The sequence below is a fragment of the Marmota monax genome, unplaced genomic scaffold (assembly GCF_021218885.2).
Source record: "Marmota monax isolate L192 unplaced genomic scaffold, Marmota_monax_Labrador192_F-V1.1 WCK01_AAM20220418_F8-fsc00084, whole genome shotgun sequence".
Taxonomy (NCBI): Eukaryota; Metazoa; Chordata; class Mammalia; order Rodentia; family Sciuridae; genus Marmota; species Marmota monax.
In genome coordinates, this window is record NW_026694575.1 from 6,306,484 (window position 1) to 6,329,564 (window position 23,081).

Here is a 23,081-nt window from a genome sequence, read left to right on the forward strand (position 1 = left end):
GCTCCTGTCCCCACCCCTGTGTGGCATCTGGGGTCCAACAGAGCAATTATTAAAAAGAAAAATATCAGTCTTCTGTCATGTTCTTACGGTTTGCCAGGCCGGGGTGAGGTGGCTGGACATTGTCACTGGTCTTCCCTGCGACTTTCTCAGTCTGACCCATTCCATAGATTGGGAAACCAAGACTCGGGTACAAGACACTGGCCCAAAGACACCCCACGTGGGGACGGGGGAGCCATCTGGTCCACGCTGGAGCTGGCCAAGCCCTCTGGGCTTCACTCCCTCCTGGCCAACAGGAAGGAGGCCCCCCATTGAGGTGCAGAGACCCGACACACACACACACACACACACACACACACACACACACGCACGCGCGCACGCACAGGGTTAGCCCCCTTGGTCTCCACTCTCTCAAATCCAGAGAAGAGGAGGCAACGTTCCTTCCAGTTGCTCTTCCAGACTCAGATGCCCTTCTGCAGGGTTCCACCCAGACCTTCTGGCCTCTGGACAGGGGCCCTCCCTCCGGCCATTACCATGCAGGACACCCTCCACAGAGCTCCTGGGTGGAGGAGGAAGGCCTGCTCTCTGGCTGCTCCTCTGGGAGCAGAAGGAACTGGACGTCGGTGCCCAGGAAATCCAAGCAGGTGGTGGGAGAGGGAGACCACAGGAGCCTCCCTGGGTTCTCCAGGTTGGAGGCCAGTGAGAAGAGGAAGTGGGCAGCAGGAGGGCCCTGGGATCATGTCACACCTACATCTTTTGGCTCCTCAATGGGTGCTCTTGACGCTGCAGGCTAGATCTGTGGCCCTCGGTCACACACAAGAAGGCTCCGAGGGGTGAAGAGACTCTGCTGCAGGCAGAGCTGAGGCTGCAACCTGGCTCCAGATGGGGCCCGGGACCTGGGAATCCGGCGTGGCGACGGTGGCCCTGTCCTCACCAACCAAGCCTGGTGCTGAGGTTCCTCGCCAGGAGGGGATGTCCCAAAGTTCTGCTGTCCCCACGTCTCCAGGCATCTCCTCCCATAAAGGGATGTCCCAGGTAACTGTCCACACGTAGCTGCTGAGGCTGCCCCCGTTGCTCCCTGTCTTGGAAGAGAGTTGGGGTCTCCCTGGCCAAGCTCAGAGCATCCTGGAGAGCAGAGGGACCACCTGGGTGAGGGGATGCTAGAAATCCTGGTGCAGTCTGTCCCCACACCCCCAGGAGCACAGTGCCCAACTCCACCCTGGCTTAAAAAAAAAAAAAAAGCAAGTGTGGAAACAGCGTTAGTGTTTTATAGCAACAGCATGCTCTTCTGCTTTTATGTCCAAAGTACAGATAGGCAGCAAAGGAGAGAGCAAGGTACGCAGGGTCGGCCAGTTCCCCGGGCTGTCTCAGCCGCAGTGGCCCCCAAACTGTACATATCGCGCCCATGAACTCAACCAACTAAGGGTTGAAAATATTTGGAAACAAATGTGCTGTCTGTACTGAACATGCACAGACTTTCCCTTCCGATCGCTATCAACTAAACAATAGAGGCTAACAACTGTTACGTGGCCTTGGCGATGTCCGAGGTATTATGAAGAATCTAGAGGTGATTTAGAGTATACAGGAGGACGGGCCTAAGTTGAAAAAATACGATGCCACTCTTTATAAGGGACTTGAGCATCTGTGGATTTGGGTATCTGCAGAGGGTCCTGGAACCTGTCCCCCTCAGATACCCAGGGGCAACAGCATCACATTGTGGGCCGGTGACAGATTCTCCCCTTTAATGCAACACGGGCACCTGCCACATTCACATGTCTCCATCATGATTGTCCATGTCTCCATCACATTCTGATGGAGACCTCCCAAACTAGCGAGCATTTGGATCAGTCCCAGGATTCTGTGGCCAGACCTCTCTCTCTACCTCCTGAGACAGCATTTCACGGTGTGGAAGGGGACGGGCATTCTTAAAGCTACATCCATCCCCTGGAAGCTTTACAGCTAAACCTCTACTTGAAACTCCCAGAGAACCGTTTCTTCTCACTGGGATCAACATCAGGCGTGGGAAGTCATTTTTTAACCTTTGGTGGCTGGATAGGTGAAAAAGACACCTTGTTTCCGTGTGAACGTCTTTGGCTACTACTTCAACTTTCTTCATTCATTTATTCAACATAAATGCAGTGGGTGCTATCCTAGGCCAGGTATCTCCTATTGCAGAGGGCGGGGGGTGCACGTTGTAAGCAGGACATCCCATAGTCAATCTCTCTGTCATAGTTGCCATCAGTATTCAGAGGACTGGCGGCCTGGGGAGAGGAGCTGGGGGACTTTGGTTGCTATCATCTCCATCCAATTCGTGTTTCCTTGGTGTGGACGATCCACCTTCTCAATCTGACACAAAGCCCCCTGTGTTAGTCAGCTTTCCATCCCTACAACAAAACACATTGAGACGATCAACTTAAAAAGAGGAGAGGGTTGTTTCGGCTCCCAGGTTTGGGGTTTCCGTCTGTGGCCGGTTGGCCCTGTTGTTTTTGAACCTGTGATGAGGCAGCACGTTATGGCAGGAGCACATGACACAGGAAGTCTAGTCACCTCGTGGCTAGGAACAAAAAAAGGAGAAAGAAGAAACCAGGGGCCCACGGTGCCCTTCAAGGACACATCCCGGGTGACATAAAAACCTCCCACTAGGCACCACCCCTTAAAGTCTTACTACCTCCCAACAGTGCCTCGTTGGGGACTGAACTATCCAAACCACAGCATGCCCCCTAAGAGCAGCCCTGAGCCTTCCAGCCAGATGTCCTCACGCCCTTCCCACAAAGACAGGGGGACAGGATCATTCTCTGCGTCCCAGGAGCGGCAGCCTAGGGTGTGGCACACTCAGGTACACAGTGTTCTTACCTGTCTGTTGTTCTAACATCTTTTAACATTGGGGGATCCTCTCATAGCCACGGAGGATCTCGGACCCTCCCCTGATGCTTGGTTGAATCCATGGACAGGGCTCTGTGGCTCAGAGAGGGTTGGGGGCTTGTCCAAGGCCCCATAAGCAGGAGGGAGGCTGGATGTGATCCCAACCCTCTGGGTCCCCAAGGCTCCTGCATCACGGTCAAGGTCAAACTCTAGGCTTCTTTTCTTTTCTGGACCAACACCCCTGGCAGTGCTGGGTGCTTCCGGGTTCTTCTAAGAAAGGGGTCTTGCCAGGGTTTGGTGACCCCCAATTGTGAACTGAATCAGAAGCCCCAAAGTCACAGTCTGTCCAGATAGGCGTGTGGGTAGTGCCCGCAGACGGCTCCCGCTGGGACAGGCGATGGGCTAGGCAAGCCTTCCTGATGACTGATGTCATGAGCTCATTAGAGCAGTGGGGTTCAGAGCCCAAGGCAACAGTCCAAACAATAAATTAGGCTGCACAATTTAGCACTTAATTATCCTCCCGCTCGTCCACTTCACTCTCGTTCCCGGGTGTCTGTCTGGCCCTCCAACTAGATGGCAAGACCTTTCCTCCGCTCACACCCCACAGTCAAGCCGTCACTGGGACCATCTCGGGAACATCCCTCAAATACTTTCCCTTCTCCATGTCCTCATGGCCCTGACCTCACCGGGTCCTCACCCTCTCCCTCCTGGATTGGATTCCTGCTACCCTGCTCTCAGTCTCCAGTGACCCTCTCTGCTCTGTCCAACTGACCTGCGCGTGACTTGCTTCGGTCTAAAATCCAGACCCCAAGCCTCCGGGCATTCACAGAGCCCCCCTCTGTGATCAGGGAGTCTTGCCTCCTTCCCTCCTCTTCCCACCCCCCCGTCGGGCGCCCTCCCATCTGAAGAGCTTGCAGATCTTCCCCTGGAGGAGCAAAGCCAAATCCAGGCCACCGCGATGCCCAGAGCTCTGCCCCTGGTGTCCCCTCCTCCGGGGATGTTCTTGCCCACGCCACAGCCCTGCTGCTTCGCTTGCAAACTTGACCCTCATCCTGGTGGCTCCGGAATCTTCTCCTTCTGGAAGCCGGAAGGTGTTTCCCAGGCAAAGCCCTGCAGTTGAGATCCTGCATTTTCGGTCCCCTCTAAGCCGTCTCGTAGGCCGCACCTCCATATGGCCACCAGGGAAGATAATACCAGGGGCAAGGCTGTTCATCCGTGGAGGGTCCTGATGTGACAAAGGCCCATCGCATCCCACACGAAGGAGCCTCATAGCGAGAGCCTCACAATGGAGCCCCAAGGAGGCATTCCCAGGTTCTTTTATAGACAAGGAAACTGAGGTGTGGACTCCAGACCCAGGTCCCCCTGCTCCACCCCGCCCAAGTCTAGCACGGCAGGAACAATTACTGGGGGTTGAGGAGGACATGGGAGAGGACCCCATGGGGCACTAAGATGGGTGGGGATGCTTGGAAAGAGCACTGGGGGACAGAGCAGGGACAGTGTGGATGAGGCAGGGCTGCTTTTGGCCCAAAGAGGCGGGACTGGGCACCCTCACCAGGTACCTTCTGCTCTCCCACTTTGCAGCTGGGTCAATGAAATTTCGGGGAGAGGGAAGAACAAGATCACCAAGGATCCCGAGTCCCAGTCCAGCTGACGCAGTGGGCTGCAGGTGCAGGGAGACCACGCTGTCCCCTCCCTCTCCCCTGCTTCCTTCACCTGTTGGTCCCCAGACACTCCCTGCAGGTAAGCTAGACGCCCAAGCTCAGGCTGCTGGGCAGAGAGGCAGAGAGCTCACCACTGGGCCCGGCTCGCGGTGGGTACTCAGGGAACGTTGCTTGAGGCACTAAATTGGAGAATAAGCAAGTAAGCGCCAGTTTGTAACCCGCCCAGACTGCCACACTGTGAGCTCTGGGGTGGTGACATTTCCGGAAGGACCTAAAGGAGCAGATAAATGTTTGCCTAAGCCTTTCATGGACAGGCCACCTCCATCCTGAGCATCGTCAGACCCACTTTCCAGATGACACCACCGAGGCTCACGGTGAGGATGAGATTTGCCCTGGTCTCTGTTGGAACGCAGTCCTCAGCATCCTGGGGCATAAAGCCCGACAGATGCAGGGTGTGTGTGTGTGTGTGGGGGGCATCTTTAGGAAGAGGTGCTTTTCTTCTGGTGTCTAAGCAGGAGGAGGCTGCCTGAGGAGGTCCCTGTAAATATCATCACTTCTCCGCAGGGACCTGTCATCTTAGGTCACTTTGTCCATGTTCTACAATGTGCGGATCCGAGAACGTGACCTCGAGGGAGGCAGGGAAGGAGGGACATGCTTGGAGGGACCCGGAGCACCTTCCATGCATGAAGCATGGGGCACAGGGCTGGCAGGAACGGGGAGCCGGTTCCAGGTGCTGGGCTGGGCGGGACTAGGTGGGGCCTTCCTTCGCAGCATCTCTGGCCTGGGCGGAGCAGCAGGTCCCCAGTCACGATGGAGCTGCGAGGAATGTCCCTCATTTCCATAAGGGGGAGCCTGTGCGCAGGAGATGCCATCCCAGCTCCAGCAGCCTCAGCATCCAGGGACCGGCTCCGTCAGGAGGGGCCATTTGGGTGGCACCTACAGGGGCCTGACCTGAGCTGCTGCCTCCTGTCCTGGGCAGAAGCCACAGGTCCCAGGTAGACCGTTCTCTTCCTCCATTGTTGACGTGGGGAACCCAGGAAAATGGGGGCTGGGTGGCAGTGGCCTGACGTCTCCGAGGGGAAAGCGCATAGCTTTGGAGGCGGACAGAAGGGGGACTCCCCCCAGTTCCATTAGGGACTCGCTGCCGTGGCCTTGGACTGGGTCCCTCCCACAGACCTCAGGGACCATACCACCTAGGACAGTTCCAGAGCAGCTCCAACAGGTGCACAGCGAACATGTCGCATCGAGAGGACTCCTGTCGTGACAGCTGTTATCTGGGTCAGGTGTGCACATCTGCACTGTCACCCCAAAGCACACATGCACTTCAATCTCCAGCGGAGTGTTGGGGTGATTTGTTCAGGGGTGATGGCCTCTCCGGTCAAAGAGAGCAACGGAGCAGAGGTGGCTACAGAAGAAGAACTTGTGCCTACAGATCTCAGCGCAGGTGCTTCTCAGCTGAGAGTGAAAACCCTGAGGAATAGACTGGAGCCAGGGGGACGGGAGCCAGGGGGACGGGAGCTGGGGGATGGTCCAGCGCTCAGTGCGGCACCCAGCTCTCTGGGACCCCCAAGTGCACGTGCTTTGGTGCGGCTGTAATAGACCAGGTGCGGTTTCATTCTCGACTTGCAGTGGCCTTTGGTCTCAATCTCTCCACCTCCTGGTTCAGTTCTTGCCAGAAAGCAAAGCCCACATCTCTCCCGGGGCCTATCTCCCACATTCACGGAGCTGGCTGCCTTGGGGAAGGGAAATCAGCATCACGACAGGATGCGCTGCCCTTTTACTCTTATTTTTTTCGGAAAGAGAATGGTCATTTCTCCCTCATCTTCAAAATGGTCTACATGCATCATAAAAATGTGAGCATTCTTGAGAAGTTCAAAAGTCACCTGGAATCACGTCTGCTGACTCCCAGTGTGGCCTCCCAGGCCTCCACCTGCCAGTGCACACGCACACCTCGCTGCAACTCGGGACCTCACGCCACGCGCTGCCGTGTACTCTGACCTTGTTTGTCTACCTGTGTGATTTTCCTGAGTATTCTAAATGACCCCACATCACTTTATTGCATGGGTATAGTGCAGTCCACTTAACCAATCCCCTATTTTTGGACACTTAGGTTATCTCTGTCTCCTTTTCTTGTTAAAAAATGTTTAGTTTAGAAATGATTCTAGATTCACAGGAAATTGGAAAGACAGTGTGGACAGTTTCTGCACGCCTTCATCTATTTGTCCGTAGTAGTTACATCTTACAAAGCTGTAGTGCAACATCAAAATCAGGATATTGACAGTGATTGCTACAGTCTGTGTATAGAGCTCTGTTATTTTATCCCGTGTGTGGATCTGTATAGCCACCACCACAATCAAGACGCAGAACTATTTCATCACCACAAAGATTTCCCTCCCATTACCGCTTCATATTCACTCTGCCCTCCCCCATCCCCTTTTCCGAACCCTGGACTTCACTAACCTCCTCCATCTCTATATTTTTGTCACTTTAAGAATGTTAGGCAAACAATGTTCCTTTTTAAAAATTTTTTAAAAGTTGTAAATGGACACAATACCTTTAATTTCTTTCTTTCTTTATTTTTATGTGGTACTGAGGATCGAACCGAGTGCCTTGCACATGCTAGAAAATACTCTACCATTGAGCTACATCCCCAGTCCCACAACATTTTTTTATTACCTCTATTATACAGTGTTGCCACCACAATGTGGTAATGTAACATATTACACATCACATTCATTCAGCACAAAGACCTAAGGTCCATCCATCTTGTTGAATATATCAACTTCTTCTTCATTTTCATTGTTGAATAGTATTCCCTGGTATGGGTATACCACTCCTATTAGCTCTTCCTCTATTTCAAATGTTGTTTAAAAATAATATTTTCGTTGTTTCTAGCTTTTTTTTTTAACCATCACAAATAAAACTGCTATGAACAATCTTGCAGAAGAGTTTCTGTGTAGACTTGTGTTGTTCTCTCTCTGAGATAAGCACACCCAGAGTCTAACTGCCAGATTCTTTGGTGTCTATTTCATTTAAGAGACTCAGAAACTAATTTCTAGACCAGTTGTATCATTTTATATTCCCACCAGCAAAGTCTGCGAGCTCCAGCTTCTCTCCAAACTCAGCAGCATTTGCTTCTTAACTACGGTTTGCACGAGGGTCCCCCAAAGGCCAATGTCCCCAGGCTATGGTGGGGTTGGGAAGTGACAGAATCTTCAGGAGGTGAGCTAGTGGGAGGAAGTGAGGTCTTGTGGGCGTGTCCCTAAAGGGGATGTGGGGACCCATGTCCCTTCTTTCTCTGCTTCCTGGCTGCCATGAGGCAGCAGCCTCCTCCTGCATGCCCTCTGTGCCATGATGTCCTCTGCCACCCCTGGCCCAAGACAAGACCATGGACGGACACCTCAAGCCAAGGTAGACCTGTCCCCCTTTGGATTATCTCAGGTATTCCGTCCCAATAACAGAAAGCTGACCAACTCCACATGCTCACGGTTTTTCATTTTACCGTCCTATCAGGTGTGTGGTGATGTACCAGAGTCCTAATTGTCATTTCCTGATGGCTAATGACAGAACAGATTTTTGTATGCTTATTGGTTGAAATGTCTCTTCGTATATTTTTCGTATAGGATCGATGATGATGTTACTGCTGAACAATACACACCCACCCACACACACACACACACACACACAGGAATCCTTTGTCAGATCTGTGGTTTGCCAAGGTTTGTCTGTCCCTTGTCTTTTCATTCTTTCAACACAGTCTTTACCAAGCGAAGCTCTTCAGTTTTACTGAAGCCAAATCAATTGATTTTATGAATCGTACCTTTGTCCTCATGGGCCAGGAATTCTTCATCAAGCCGGGTCCCAGGGATTATTGGTCTCTTTTTCTTTTAGCCGGGTGTGGGGCAGAATAATGGCCTTTAAAGATGTCCACACCCTAATCTTGGAGTCTGTGTTACTTTCCGTGGCAAAGAGGGCTTTGCAGGTTGGTCACAGACCCAGAGACGGGGGATCATCCTGGGTTTTCCAGGTGGGTCCAGTGGAAACACAATTCCTTATTAGGGGAAGGAGGGCAGGAGCGTCAGAGAAGGAGACGGACAGACAGAAGTAGAGGTCCGTGTGATGACACTGCTGGTCGGAAGGGGACCGTGAGGCACATGATGCAAGCAGGTGTCTCCAGGAGCTGGACGAGGCGAGGCTACGGATGCTCCCTGAGGGTCTCCAGAGGCCGCACAGCTGCCAGCCTCTTGACGTAACCCAGCGAGACACATTTTAACCTTCTGACCTCCAGCCTTCAAGATCATAAGTTTGTGTGGCTTTAAGCCCTAGGTCGGTGCTCATATGTTACAGCAGCAACAGGAAGCCAATGCTAAGCCTTGGAAGGGGATCTGTGCATGCAAATCTCACTTCCCTAGCTACTGCCTTAGGATCAAATCTTGGAATTTAAATTGGGAGTCCAAGGGTCTGTGCCCACATCGGTGACGACTGGCATTCCCTCATCACTGCCTTGCTCCACTCTGTGCCCTGTAATGGAAAGCCATCGATGGGGTGACAATAGGAAGCTAGGAGGCTCCTGGTTCTGGATACCAGGGAGACCAAGATGGAGGGCAGCGTCTGGTGAGTACCTTCTTGCGGGTCACCCCCTGGTGGAAAGGTAGAGGACAAGGGCGAGCAGGCCGCGAGATCCCTCCTCAAGCCCTTTTACAATCTGCACTGTTCATTCCAGAGCCCTCAGGGACCCTGGCTGCCCAAGCTCCCACCTCTGAACACCAAGCATTGGGAATTAAGTTTCCAATACAAGGTTTTGGGAGACACATTCAACAATAGCCATTAGAGATTCTTGTTTCCTTGTGTTAGTAAGCACTGGTTCCTAAGAATGGCAAACACAGTTTTGAAGTGTGTGTGTGTGTGGGGGGGTCAGCCTGTGGTCATGTGCATAGCAGGTAAGGAGAGAAGAATGAGAATCACCTTTCTCTGAATCACCCAAACTTGCCTGGTCCAATATGGTACCACTGGCCATGGGGGGCTCTTTAGCACCACAAATGCAGACATTCTAAACTGCAGTGTGCCCTCGATATAATAAGACACACCCTGGACTCAAAATCCTCAGTAAAATAAATTAAAAAGGAAGACATAAACTTCAACCTTGTGATGTTTTGTGTTAATTATATGCTGAACTTCCATTTGGATATGTATTTGGGTAAGCAAAATATATTAATAAAGTTAACTTTACCTATTTTTCTTTACTCTTTTCATGTGGCTACTAGAAAATTAAAAATTCCCTGTGTGGCTGGCTTTTGTGGCTCCTCCCGAGTTCCACTTGGGCAGCGTGGCCCACACTCTCACCCATGGCCCTTGATGCCCACAGTGGGCAGAGACCGCGGAGCGGGTGGGCTCAGCCCAGAGCCACATTAAAGGCTCCTGGTGGCTGTGGCTCTGGGCCCCACCACAGGGCCTGACCACAGAGCCACCGTGAGTGGGAAAGAACTTGAGGGCAGAGAGAGCTTGGTGTGAAGCCCAGCCCCTGCACAGCATTCCTGCACTTGAACCTTCCGTGACTGTGAGAGTGACCCCTGGCACCTGTGGCAGGTTCCTTATTCACTATCATCAAACCCTCCATGCTCTGGCACTAGGCAGCCCACCACCGGAGGGAGCCCCTCCCCGGGCTCCTGCTCCTCCTCTCCCCTGTTCTGTCTGTCGCTGAGGAGAGCATCTGGGGACAGTGGCCCCACTCAGCACCTTTCACCAGCCCACGGTGCTGAGCTGGAATTCTAGGCAGGTGTTGCTTTAGGACGTCAGCGAAGTCACCCCTCCCTTGTTCTTCAGTCTCCCGTGTGTGCCATGGGGACAGTGCCCTTTCCATCTCTGGGGATGCTGGGAGGGCTGAGCTGCCTTGCGTGGACACGATCTCTGGGTCCTCGGAGCAGTGTCTTCCTGTGGTGCCTGTCACTGGGTTGCTCTAGAATCCCAGCGGTGCCAGGGTCCCAGGACAGAAGGCCCAGGAGACCAGAGAAGACTTTAAGTCTGCAAGTGACAGAAGCCTTGAGCCTTGAGGAGCGGAGGAAACATTCTTATCCAGGGGACACACGTGTCCTGGACACCCCGGGCTCCCAGCTGTGCTGCAGAGAAACCTCTTTGCCGCCAAAGGTGAGCACCGCAGGAGGCCACCCCAGGCCCCGCCCCCTGTTTCAGATGTAGCCACGTCCCCCCCTGCCCCGCTCCCGCCCCGCCCTTCGCCCTGGTCCCCCCACCCGCAGCACCTGCCACTCTCCACCAGGTTCTTTTTCTGCCTCTGGAACTCGCTAGGCCTGAATTGGGGGGTTGGCATGTGCTGGTTACCGGACGCTGAGTGAAGCAGCCTGGGGCAGAGATGGCCTGCAGGGACATGGAGGAAGAGCCGGGCTCCGGGTCCAGCCAGGACACTGCAGGTGTGCTCCTGACCACCTCCCAGGCTTCTCAGTGGGTCAAACTGAGGTCGCCCGTGGTGACAGCAGGCCTGATAAAGCCCCCTTAATTGACTCGTCCATCACGTCTGGCCGCTTCCTCATTCTCCCCGGGGGTTCTCCAATAGGGAAGCTCAGTTTCAGGTGTGCATCTGTGAAAATCCCACTGAACCCCCCTCCTCCTCAAGAGACTCCAATTTGGATGGGCTGCCTCTGCGCCTGCAGAGCCACCAGCCACAGGGCCCACCGCGGGCCCTCCCCTGGTCCCTTGGCGGTCTCGGGTCAGCCATGGCCTGCACTCTACTGGTGGACGGGAGGGCACGCCCACCGCTGGGCTTGCTTTTCTCCTTACAAGTGAGTCACAGAAGAGGCACTGCATCCACTTCTGGAGGCTACTGTTGGATGTGACACCTGGGACTCCTGGTGCCATCTCCTCAGTGTCTTGGGAATGAAGCCATTGCTGTGGATGGAGAGCAGACAGGTGGAGGAACTTGTGCCCCTGGAGACACCCTGAAGCCACCAATCAGCCCACCCCGAAGCTCCTCTGCCTCTGGGCTTTCTCTTCTGTGAGAGGGGACATTTTGGGGGCACTTCATGCCACCTTTGAATTTAAGTTGGAGTTTTGTTCCTCGCTTCCCTCCACTGACAAAAGTGTCTTCACGGCCACCTGGCCACTGCCTGGTTCACCTTCACGGGGCCAGGGCTGGCCATTTCACGGACATCCCTACTTTGCAGATGAGCAAACCAAGCTTGGGAGTAGGTGTGGGTGGAAGCCCCATCTGGACCTGGGGGGTCTCCTTGAGTGGACATGGAACGATTGATTCTTCTCTGAAGAAACTGCAGGAAGATTAGGTTCATGGGTTCTGCAGCATCTCCCTTTGGAAAGGGACAGGTCATTTTGGAAAGGGACAAGTCATTGACAGTCCATTTCCCAGTTTAAGAAATAAAATAAAATGGTTCCTGAAGGTGCAGCATAAGCATGGTTACCGTTCCTACTTAACAGTTGGAGACACCGATGCTCAGAGAGGGTAAGTCACTTGCCCATAGTCCCACAGCTTGGTAGGTAGAGCTACTGGAACTTCAACCCTGGGCCAGACCCCAATTCTTCCCCATCATCCCAAGCCGCTCCCTCAGGACCTGCCGAAGGATGCCCTAAACAGAGTAAGGGCACACACTTCTCTCTCTACCTGGCTCTGCCCTTACCCATTCCAAACCCAGAGGGTGCCAGCCAGTGAACTTCACCCCCAGCCCAACTCTCAGAGACCGTTTCCCAGAATGCTTTCCAACTTGAGAGTTTTGCCCTTATTTAAAAAAAAAATACTTATTAAAGAACAAGCTTTTCTTTTTGGTGGCTGGTTTCTTGTGCAGAGAAACGAAAACCCATCAACCTCCGTGGCAAAAAATGTCAGGGCACCCTGACATTTCAAGGAAGAAAACTAGAGAGGAGCTGCCGCATATGACCAGCGCTCTGTTCAGAGCGGTTTGTACAGAGGAGACTGTTATGCTGTGCGAATGCTGCTCTTTGGGCTGGTGACACCTGGTGCTGGCGGTCATGAGCGAGGGACCTCGCTTTCTGAGCACTTCCTCTGCCGAGCAGTCTAATGGGGACAGGCTGTCGGCTCCCTGGCAACCAGCTGGTCCTCAGCCCCAGGGCCGCAGCGGGTGGCTTTTCTCTCTGGGACTCTGAAGCACGTTTTCTTTGGGAAGTGCACAGAAGACACCAGGACTTCACCCCAGCACCCTCTGAGGACATTGAGCTGTGCAGAAGGCACAGTGACCAGTCCCCGGGTTCTCCCATCCCAGGGAGCAGCTGCCAGGCGGCAGGTAACCGGAAGCCCAGGGTTTGTGTCTACATGGCCGTCTAGGGCAGAATGGGGCTCTGGGTTTACTCAATCAAATTAAAGAAGCAGATGCATGCAGCAGGGGTAAGCAGGGGGCTGGGCTGGGGGTGCCCCTGAGGGCACGTCCACGTTCCCACCCCAGCAAGCTGTGGGTGTGCTCTCGGGGGGCCGAGGGTCTGCGCAGGTGAAGTAAGCTGGAGATCTGAGGTGAGATCCCTGGGTCATCCGGGTGCCTCTCCTCCAATGACTGGTGTCCGGTGGCAGAGGGAGATCTGGGACAGACAGGGGCCCGGGAGGACGGTGCTCTAGTTTGGATCTTAAATGTCCCCCAGAGGCTCGTGGGTTGCAGGTTTGGTCCCCAGCCCCTGGCTCTTTTGGGAGGTGTTGGGACCTTGAGGAGGAGGGGCCTAATGGAGGGAAGTGGGGTCCCTGGAGTAGGCCCTTGGAGGGGATGTTGTGTGCCCACCCCTCCTCCTTCTCTGCTTCCAAGTTGCCATGAGGTGAGAAGCTCCCCCCACACACACACACCAACACTAGGGTGCATGTGCTGCCGCAGGCCTAAAGCAAGCGACAGGCCCAAGTGACCATGGACCTGAAACTATCCAAAACAAACCTTGCCTCCTTTTAACTTGATTTTCTCAGGTATTTTGTCACAGTAAGGAAAGTTGAGTAACAATGACTGCTTCCCCTGCCCCCAGTACTGGGGATGGAACCCAGGGGTGCTGTACCTCTAAATTACATCCCCAGCCATGCCCCAGTTTTTATTTCGAGACAGAGTCATGCTAAGTTGCTGAAGGTCTTGCAAAGTTGCTGAGGCTGGCCTCAAAACTTGAGAACCTCCTGCCTCAGGCTTTCCAGTTGCCGGGACTAGAGGTGTGAGCCACCGTGCCCAGCCACACAGTCTGCTTCTTGAAAACCCAACAGACACATATTTTGACCAGTTTGACAAAGACTTTAGATAATTTGAAGTGAAGTCCTTGGTGCACAGCAGGCCCCTGCATTCTGTGGGACAGCCAACTGGGGGGCTGTGGACATGATGGTTGCCCTCTCTGATCACCTTCTCTCCCCTGCTACATGAGAGTCATCAGGGCGCCCACCCCAGCAGCCATTGTGAAGGTCAAGGAGGTGTGGTATGACAAGGGTTATAAGCCAACATGCAAAACGTCACTCACTGTAAAACAGGCCTGTCTGGTTGGGCCCACATAATTTTTAAGAAATTTTAACATATCAACCTTCAACTGCCAAGAGCCCTTAGACCAGAATTCCATATTCTTTTGAAAAGTAAGATATGTGTCAGTCCAATGTCACCATGAGACAATTGTCTAGAGCCGAGTGGCAGCCGGGCCAGCACGGTCCTCAGTTGGCTGCCGTCCTCTCCCCTCCCTGTTACTCTCCACACTCGACTTCATTCATGTTCTGCCTCTGGCCGGTCCCCGGAGGCCTCTAAATTTGCAAGCTCTAAGCCCAAATGCTTTTTGTAAATTGCCTGTTAATTTCATTTCTGTTTCACAAAGGACAAATCCCAAACCAGTGTTCTCATTGAGAGAGCATCTCCAATAGGGCGAGAGGCTGATGAAAACCTCTGTCAGACAGAATTTCTGACTTAATAGAATTTGTTGTAACCAGATCAGTGCCATCCTTCATCCCAGCCTCCAACTTGCGGAAATCTCTTCGCCATTCAACCAGATACAAATGATGGTACTTGTTAAAACCAGGCGTGCTGGTGAGGACAGGCTTCCAGAGACTCTTGTCCTGCCAAGGTTTGGGGGCTCTCGTCCTTCTCTCATTTAATCGTTAAGTTGTCTTCCATTTTGGATTCTCCTTCAGATCAGTTCAAGAGGCAATTTCAAGAAAAACCTACACTTTGGGCTTTCATTTTTGTCACCAAAACTAGCTATGATGTCCTTTAATTAGTAGCATCAGAAAAGAAACTCCTATGACTCCCATGAGCCCGGTTCATGGAACCAGATTTAAAATTCGGTTCTGCCAGATATAATCTAAAATTTGGTTCTGTGTGATCTTGGGCTGTTACTTAATCTCTCTGGGCCGTAGTTTCTTCATCTCTGCAAAGGTCAGAATAGGAGCTGTTCCTTTACACAACCGCTGTAGAGACTGGACAGGACAAACCCGTGGAGTAGGAGTTAGAATACCAGAGGTAACAGCATTTTCATTACAATTGGTGGCTCATTTACAAGACTGACTTGGTTCCAGCTGGCGGAGATTTCACTGTTCACACATACCTGTCACCTAACCCTGCTTTGATCTGCAGACCTACGAGTAATAGCGATGATTTGGGTGGTCATTGTGAGGGCCGATGACGACTGGCTGTTTCTAGAAACAGACTCCTTCCTCCCTTTCCCTCCTAGGTCTTCTCCCCCTTCCATTGCAGCCTCTGGCACTTGGCCATCAGTGGTGACCCCACGTGGGATATCTTGACCTTCTAGAATAAGCTGACGCTCTCAAAGCGCATCCTATACCCCTTAGCTTTGGGAGCCGGCCTGTAGAGGCCAGATCAAGAGGCCATCGATTGGGGGTAGATTGGGTGGGTGCCATCGTCACATGGAGGGGTCAATTCTTCACTCCACGGCTCTATTGGTCACACTGCAGAAGGCTCAGCCAGGCCAGGATCCTTGTCACCAAAGCCAGCATTGCCCTCTGTCATGGCAGCACCTTGTGCTGCCCCCCACCTGTGCCATCATCCCCAGGGGAGTTTGAGGGCCACCATCATTCGAATGACCCTGACTGGTGAGCGTCCATGCTCTCCTGCCGCACAGCGAGCCAGCCTCTCCGCCCCTCTTAGGAACTCTCCTGGCCTGTCACACCCACTGGCTGGGCCGTGGGAAGGACAAGAGGGGGTGTGCTTCACGTGCCAGTGTGACGCTGGCGCTCTGGGGCTGCCACCAGCTGCAGGGGCACGTGAGGCAGAGAGCACCAGCAGACCCTGGGTCCCCCGTTGCTCTTGACTGTGTCTCCAGGTGACGGGCCAAGGGGGGCATCTGAGGCCTCCAGATGTCCTTCTGCTCTGATTGGTAGTCATTGTGGAACGAGGTCCAGTGTTTAATTTGGCCTGTGTTTGACAGATTCTGTACGCACCGCTAAGGGCTCACTCAGGGCCTGTGCGTGATGTGGGGGATTCTTGGCCTGGACTCAGGGTGGATTGGGGAGAAAATGTCACGTTCAATTAAGGCTGATTGGCCCTGACAGTTGTCTGGGTGAGGTTTATAAGGTACATCTAATCTGGATGCATCTGGTCATAAAAATGCAAAATAAGCCGTTCCCACCCAAGTTCCAGCTCCAGATGTGGGCTGATTCTCGGTGATTGACACCATATTTTCTGCAGCTGTCCTACATTTTAAATCTTTTTCTATTTAAAATATATTCATCATAATTATGGAATGCAATAAACAAACTTCAGCCTGATGACAAGCTTTAAATATAAGAACGCTTCAGCTTAAAATAAACGCCGTGATTCCTAGGGCCAAGATGGAGACAGCACCCACAGGCACTCTCTGAAGGAGCCCTGACCTTGTCACCGTCAACCAGACGCAGTTATTTTCTCCCAAGTAGTGACTTATATTTGGAGGGGGATAGAGGGAGAAAAAAATCAAAAAGCTATTTATATCAAATAGAAAAATGTGCTCGATTCCTTAGAAAGCCCCTCTTGGAAGACAGAGAAAGGAGTTTTGATTCCACTTAGTCACATCTTGAGGACTCTGGTGGGTGGTGCGGGTTCTTCCCAAGGCAGGGCAGAGGCTGGCCATGCCCAGAGCTGACCCCAGGCCCCACTCTCCACAGCCCACTCCTTTACCTTGAGTATGGCTTTGTCACCTAATGGCTCCATGCCTCAGTTTCCTGGTTTATACAATGGAAGGTGATGACCTGCTTACTTCTCAACACAGCTGTGAAAACTGGATGAGTTGTGACATCTAAAGTGCTTGGAGTCAAGTCTGGCACCTAAGTGCACAAGATGCGTTAGCTATGGTGGTGACTGACATCAGCTGATCTCTTCTGGGGATCCTCTGAGGAGGCAGTGGAGGTGTCCCGAGGTGAGGTGGCCTGCACAAGTCTCACGTGGCAAAGCTGGAATCCAAACCTTGGTTGTTCGACTTCCCTGTAAAACACGCCTGCGGAGGGCCGGCCGGGCCAAGTCACCCTCTCTGGCTCAGCCTGAGATTTTACTGATGGCTGCTGTCTCAGAGCCTTTCAGGCACTCAAATAGCGTCTTGTCCTGTTACGCTTGGACAGAAGAGCATCCCGGTTCCTTTCCTGCTGCTCCTCTTTTATTTTTAATGTCATTTAATGAGTTTGTAATTGAGATTGTTAAATAAACACCCTCTTGGGTTAATTATAGAGAGGTCAGTCTGCGCCCCAGCTGCTGGGTTAGAATTTCTAGCCACTTATGGACCACAGCCACAACCTAATGATTCTACCATTAGCCATGCGGGCAGCTTCGTTCCTTCAGAAAAACGAGAACTACCCCGAGTTGGTGTCAACAATCTGCAGCTCTTCAAAATGAAGCCATAAGTCACAAATCCTCTGAGTCCCCAAAGAATTGTCTGACGCTAAATTTGTATCCTGACTCTGATAATTGTTCTCCTATTAGGCTGATGAGAGAATTCGCAGAGCCAGGGCCCCTGGGGTGGTGCCCACAGCGTGAGCCAAGCTGGAAATGATTCTGTGAGTTTTATTTCTGAGATGTGTAAAAGGCTGGTCCATTGCTGGGCTCGTAGGCACAGGTTCAATATCAAAATAGCATGCCCTGCCTTTCCCCAGAGACCAGTGGAGGCCCAGCAGGCCCTCTGACTCCAGTAGGAGTAAAGATTCATGCTGGAAAAGCAACGGCTTTGTGTCAGTTCTCCATGGAAACTTGAGATGGCCTCTCAATGTCTGTGAGTCCTTCTCGTCTGCTAGTGTGGAGCGGTGTCAAGGGCACTGCCTCTGGAGACAGGTTCAAGAACAGCTCTGTCAATCACCAGCTGGGTGAGCCCCCAGGCTTTGGTCTTGAAGACTCGCCTGGAAAGTGGGAATCACAAACTCTAAATTGTATGCTTGTTGCTAAGGTTGGGTGAAATCGTGTGTGGAGATACCTGGCTGGGAGGCCATGTTAAGGAAGCAGAGGCTTCCCTCTGGGGCCACTGAAGCACTTAGTATGGGTGTCTGGGATCGGCAGATTTTTTTTCCTCCTTCTATAGCCAGGATAGCAAATAGATGAATTGGGGTGCTCATTTCAGTACTGATCAATTGGAGATGTCTGCTTGAGGTGCAGTGATCGATTCGTAATGTCTGCCGTGGATGAGGAGTAAGTGATAGAGAATGTGCTTCATGCACTCCCACCTCCCTCTGGAGTGTAAGTGCTGAAGGCAGGAACTGAGTCGGACACTTGTCCCTTAACTTGCACATGCTATAAAGCATGTCTGCATCTATTACTGCTCTCCCCCTAAAATTCTTGAACGTGGCGTACTGTGACCCCACATTCCTGAGTTTCAAATATCCGGTCTTCCAAAAGTACCAAGAGTTTTAAAAGTGTGGATACTATAAATAGGCAAGGAAAACATTAATGACCTTATTCTACAAATGAGGGAATGAAGTCAGAGAGGGAAATAAATTGCCCAGAATCATGCAGTGAGATGACAGCAGAACCAGAACTCAGTTTTGATCATTTGTTTCTTTATCCAAGCAAAAAACATTTCTTTGGTGCTTCTTATGTGAAAATCCTGAAGTCATTTTGGGACTCTTCCATAACAAACACACCCAAATAATGATAACTACAAGCCAGTATAAGTTAGGCTAGGCCACAATAACAGACAGTCCTTAAATCTCTGTGGCTTGCCCGTCTGCAAAATGGGGATAGTAACTGCCCTGGCCTCCTGTGACCAAGGGTTGTGTGAGGATGAGATGACACGGTGCAAGGGCAACAGGGCTGGGGAGGCCCCTAAGCTGGCTGTTATCTGCAGGAGCCGAGGAAGTATGGGTGCAGGGTGGACAAATGTGTCAAGGGAGGTCGTTGGAAGTTTGTTTCTAGGGCTCAAGTGTTGCCTGCAGAATTCCCCAGACTGCCATGTGGAGGGCTTCAGGACTTCAGGTTTCAACCCCAGACAGTCTGTGTGTCTTTGGGCAGGTCGCTTTGCCTCTCTGAGCTGCAGGCTGTACCTGTGTGGAGAATATGCACTTTCTCAGGATGCTGCTGTCCAGGCGGAGGATCACTGGAGCACCCAGGCCTGTGCCCTTCCAAGGGCCTGGTGGGAGAGCCCTGCTGGACACGGGATGAGGAGAGGCTTTTTCTTCAAAGGAACAACAATAAGGAAGTGTGTGTGTGTGTGTGAGTGCATGTGTGTGTGTGCATGTGTGCATGTGTGTGTGTGTGTGTGTGCTTGTGTAGGGGAGGGCTGTGGAGAAGTAGAGTAACTAAGGAGTAAACCAAGAACACCTTAGGGACATAGGACATCTTAGGGACATAGGACATCTTAGGGACATAGGACATCTTAGGGACATAGGACATCTTAGGGACATGCAGAAGGAAGGAGCTTTTAGCTGGATTCATTAGCCCTCAACACATCAGTTCAGCTGTGTGTGGAAAAATAACTTGCCACAGAGTGCCAAGTTGTGAGCGTGTGTGTGTGTGTGTGTATGTGAGAGAGAGAGAGAGAAAGAGAGAGAGGGAGATGAGAGAGAGGGATTTGCCTGTCCCTCTCCTAAGAGAAAAGGAAGGCCTGTGCCGTGGCTGGTGGTGGCTGGTGACTCTCCGTTTGCTCGCGGTGTGAGGACGTCCAAGGGAGTCTGTGTGCCTTTTCCTAAAGGACAGAGAGAGACGGTGAGAGGGAGACGTAAGGGAGGGAACAGGAGAGAGAACCCTGGGGGTGGAGGGAATGGACATCGAGGGCTGGAGAAATGGCAGCCATGGAGACGGGAGGATGGGGCAGGGGCGGGAAGGGAGGTGGGGGGACAGGCGAGGCGAGATGGCGGGGGTCGGGAGAGGGGACCCTGCGTCTTGAACCTGTCTTCTGTAGGTCAGTCTGGAAGGTTCTCCGGGCCCGCTGCCCCACTGGCCACGTGTGCAACACTCCAAGGGTCCGTTTCTGTGTGGCTGCGGACGATGGAAGAAGCCGGGTCCAGCCTCACAGCCAGATTCTCAGTTGGCACAACAAGTCCCTCCTGGCTGCTGTGGGGGACAGGAGCCTGGCCTCTCAGGGCCCACCCAGCCTCCCTGCACACCAGGGACCCCAGGGCAGGCCCTGCCACAGTCCTGGCCTCAGGAACTGGCCGTGGAATCAACGGAGCTGGATCTGAATCTGGATCTGTGTCTGCCCAGTGGCTCTGGGCAAGTGGTTCTGATCCTCAGTTTCCCCCTCGGTGAAATGGGCCCAATAAGACAGCGGGTCCCACGGTGAGTGAGGAGGGTGAGTGAGGAGACCAAGCGTCACGTGTCTGGTGCGGAGAAGAGCAGAGGCTGTGAACCAGGTTGAGCTCGGCCGGAAGAGGGTGCTAGAACTCGGGGGCTTCGAGGTTTTTAAAACATTTTAAAACAGAGAGATTCCTTAAAAACACTCCTATTCCTGGTTTCTCATGGAAGATTCCAACAGCAAAACCTGCAGGTGCCCCCTCCACTCAGTGCTCCTCCTGGGGGCACTGGGTCCTGCTTCCAGCCTCCACCAGAGTGTCTTGACCCTCACCAAGTGACGACCTCTCCCCAGGCACCACGTTACGTTGGCTTTGGCTTCTGGGGTGGTCGACGTGGCCTTTCTGGAGAAAGTAAGCAAAGATTGCCAAGGGGTGAGTGGTCACCTCGGGTGAAAGCCAGATGCCCGCATAGCCGTCGGCCCGACCAGCTCGAGCAGGCATGGTGTGACTGGGGCGCAGGGGCTTCCCAGGAGTCCTGTGATTCAGACAAGTGGCTGCTTCTCTTTGAAAGAATGTATTTCAATTTAGCATTTAAATAATGTGGCTTTCATTCCAGCCATTGTTTTGAGCTTTGCAAGAATTTTCACGCATTTAGCCAGCATCAAGGGAAAAACATGTGCCTCTCCTAACAGGCCCCAAAGGAGGCATCCTGTGCCTTCTCCAGGATGGGGAACCTGGGCAGATACGGTCGCCCTTCAGTATCCACGGGGTTCCAGACTCCCACTTTTTTTAGATATCAAAATCCAAAGATGCTCAAGTCCAATGTCAGAGAGTGAGTGTTGCACAGCCTGTGCCTATCTGCCTGCACACCTTAAGTCGTCTCTGGAGGACAAACACAAATCGTTTCAATCAGGGGGTTGCTTCAGTCCAGCTGTGTACCCAAGGGGCTGGAGTGGGACACAGAGGCAGGAGGGCCTGGGCCGATGGACGGAGGGCCCCCTGTTGTGTTCTGCACCACTGGGCACCACCTGCCAGCTCAGCTTGCCGTCCAGCCGGGAGGGACCTAGGTAAGCAGACAGTTCCAAGTTTCCGAGTAAACAAGTGCAAGGTGCTGGGTGCCCCAGAGGTGCCCGGCCTGGTGCTGAGGAATCTGGAGATAATGGAACCGGCGGTGGGAGGCCCCGGAGGGTTTCCAGGACAGCACAGCCAGACTCCAGGGTTAGTATGATTTTGAGGCTGAGCGACAGCGGCCTGAATGGGGTGAACCTAAAAGTCGGACGGCCACAGAGCACACTGGCGCAGTGGCGGTGGCCAAGGAGATGGAATGGAGACGGTGGATTCTGGAAATTGAAGTTGGTGGAAAGGCCCATGAGGCTTGGTGACAGCTGCAGCGTCCCAAGGAGGCTGATCTGCATAAAAGCTGCTTCTTCTCGGCAGAGTCCCGGCGCCAACTGGTGGGTGGTTAATTGAGTTCATTCATCCAACAGCAAACATTCATAGACGCAGGCTCCACCGGGAGCCCCCGAGACTGAGCGAGGACAAGGAAGATCCCACCCAGGAAGTGGAAAGCCACCAGGAAACCTTCCCTTTTAAAAGGATTTTGTGACCCAGCTTCCTATAAAGCAGATGGCAGCCCTCCCCCCACCCTCTCCCCAGCTCCCCAGTTCCCTGGCTCAGAAAGTGTGCCTGACTGCCACTGAACCCAGGCAGGATGAGCCAGCCCTTGCCGACAGTTTACCGTGTGTGGGGCCCCGAGCCAAGGGCTGTCGCCAGCTCTTATCCCAGGATGGTGTGCAGGGTTTGGCTTAGGTGGAGTAACGAGTCACCACCTGTCGACGGAGGCTGGGGAACACTCTGACCTGCTGCTCCTTCTCTTCCAACTTCCTGTTCTTGCTCCCTCTCGCTGGCCCCAGGAGAGGTCCCACAGGGACAGGGCCCATGGAGGCAAGCCCAGGACGGTGCATGGGCAAATACACCATGTCCTCTCTGGGTACAGATGCACATGGTGAGAGATGATGGGTCCCAGGGCAGAGCGGGAGTCCTCGCAGCCAGCCTCAGCTGGCCTCCCACAGAAGCAGCCCCAACTGGGACCTTATCCCAAGGCTTCAGAATCTGTCAGGCCTGCTTCAGACCCCACCCCAGCTAATTACCTCTCTGAACCTCAGTTTCCTTATCTGTAAAACTGGGGCAAGTTTCTCTCTTCATTCAAAGTGTTTCTAAAGGGTGGTGGGTGCTGCCTAAAAAGCCAATTCCCAGGTCACATCTCAGACCACTGAAATGCAGGTTCCGTGGGTGGGCTGGGGAGACAGTGTACACTGCTACAGTCCTGGGGGGGATTCAGAGGCACCCAGTGTGTGTGAGAGCCCAGTCTTTTGGTGTCTCATGAAAATAGAAACACCAACCATGTAGCCACAGCCATCACTTACAGAGTGCCCCCCCCCCCCGGAGCTGTGCTCCAACCTGTATCAGTTTGTCAAATTGTCACAGCAACCACAGAGACATTGATTCATTCAATGGCCATTTTACAGATGAGAAAACCGAGAACGTAAGAGATCCCGAGGCTGAGTCCAGGGGTAGTCTACTAGGAAACCTCACAGGGCCCTATGAGACAAGCCAGGGTGGTAGCTCACATTGACAACTGGCAGAGCTCTGACTCCCCGGCCACTCCCCACCCTTCTTTTAAGTCAATCAAGCACTGGGTTTGTTCACGGCAAAGGGCCCTAGCGAGGTGCCTGACTCTTTGAGCACACACGTCCTTGTGAGATCAGGGCCTCCCTCACCGGCATCTTGAGTGCAGGTACCTAGGGAGGCGTTTTTTTTGTTTGTTTTTTAAGCTAATAAATCAGAAACCTTGTTTGAATCTCGACCCAGAACAGATGCAATGCATATGGTCAGTAGGCTCCCAGCGCCAAATAAATATGTTTGGAAACCAAATATTTGAG

The 23,081-nt window shown here is 52.9% G+C and overlaps 1 protein-coding gene across 1 annotated transcript in view; it reads left to right on the forward strand.

Annotated features, from left to right (window-relative positions):
- The first annotated feature begins 5,755 nt into the window (after positions 1 to 5,755).
- The window catches only part of Smim23 (small integral membrane protein 23), a 127,630-nt gene continuing 110,304 nt past the window's right edge, over positions 5,756 to 23,081 (forward strand). The window contains exon 1 of the mRNA XM_058571842.1: positions 5,756 to 5,798. Coding sequence (XP_058427825.1) covers positions 5,756 to 5,798 — 43 coding nt within the window. The remainder of the gene's footprint in view (positions 5,799 to 23,081) is intronic.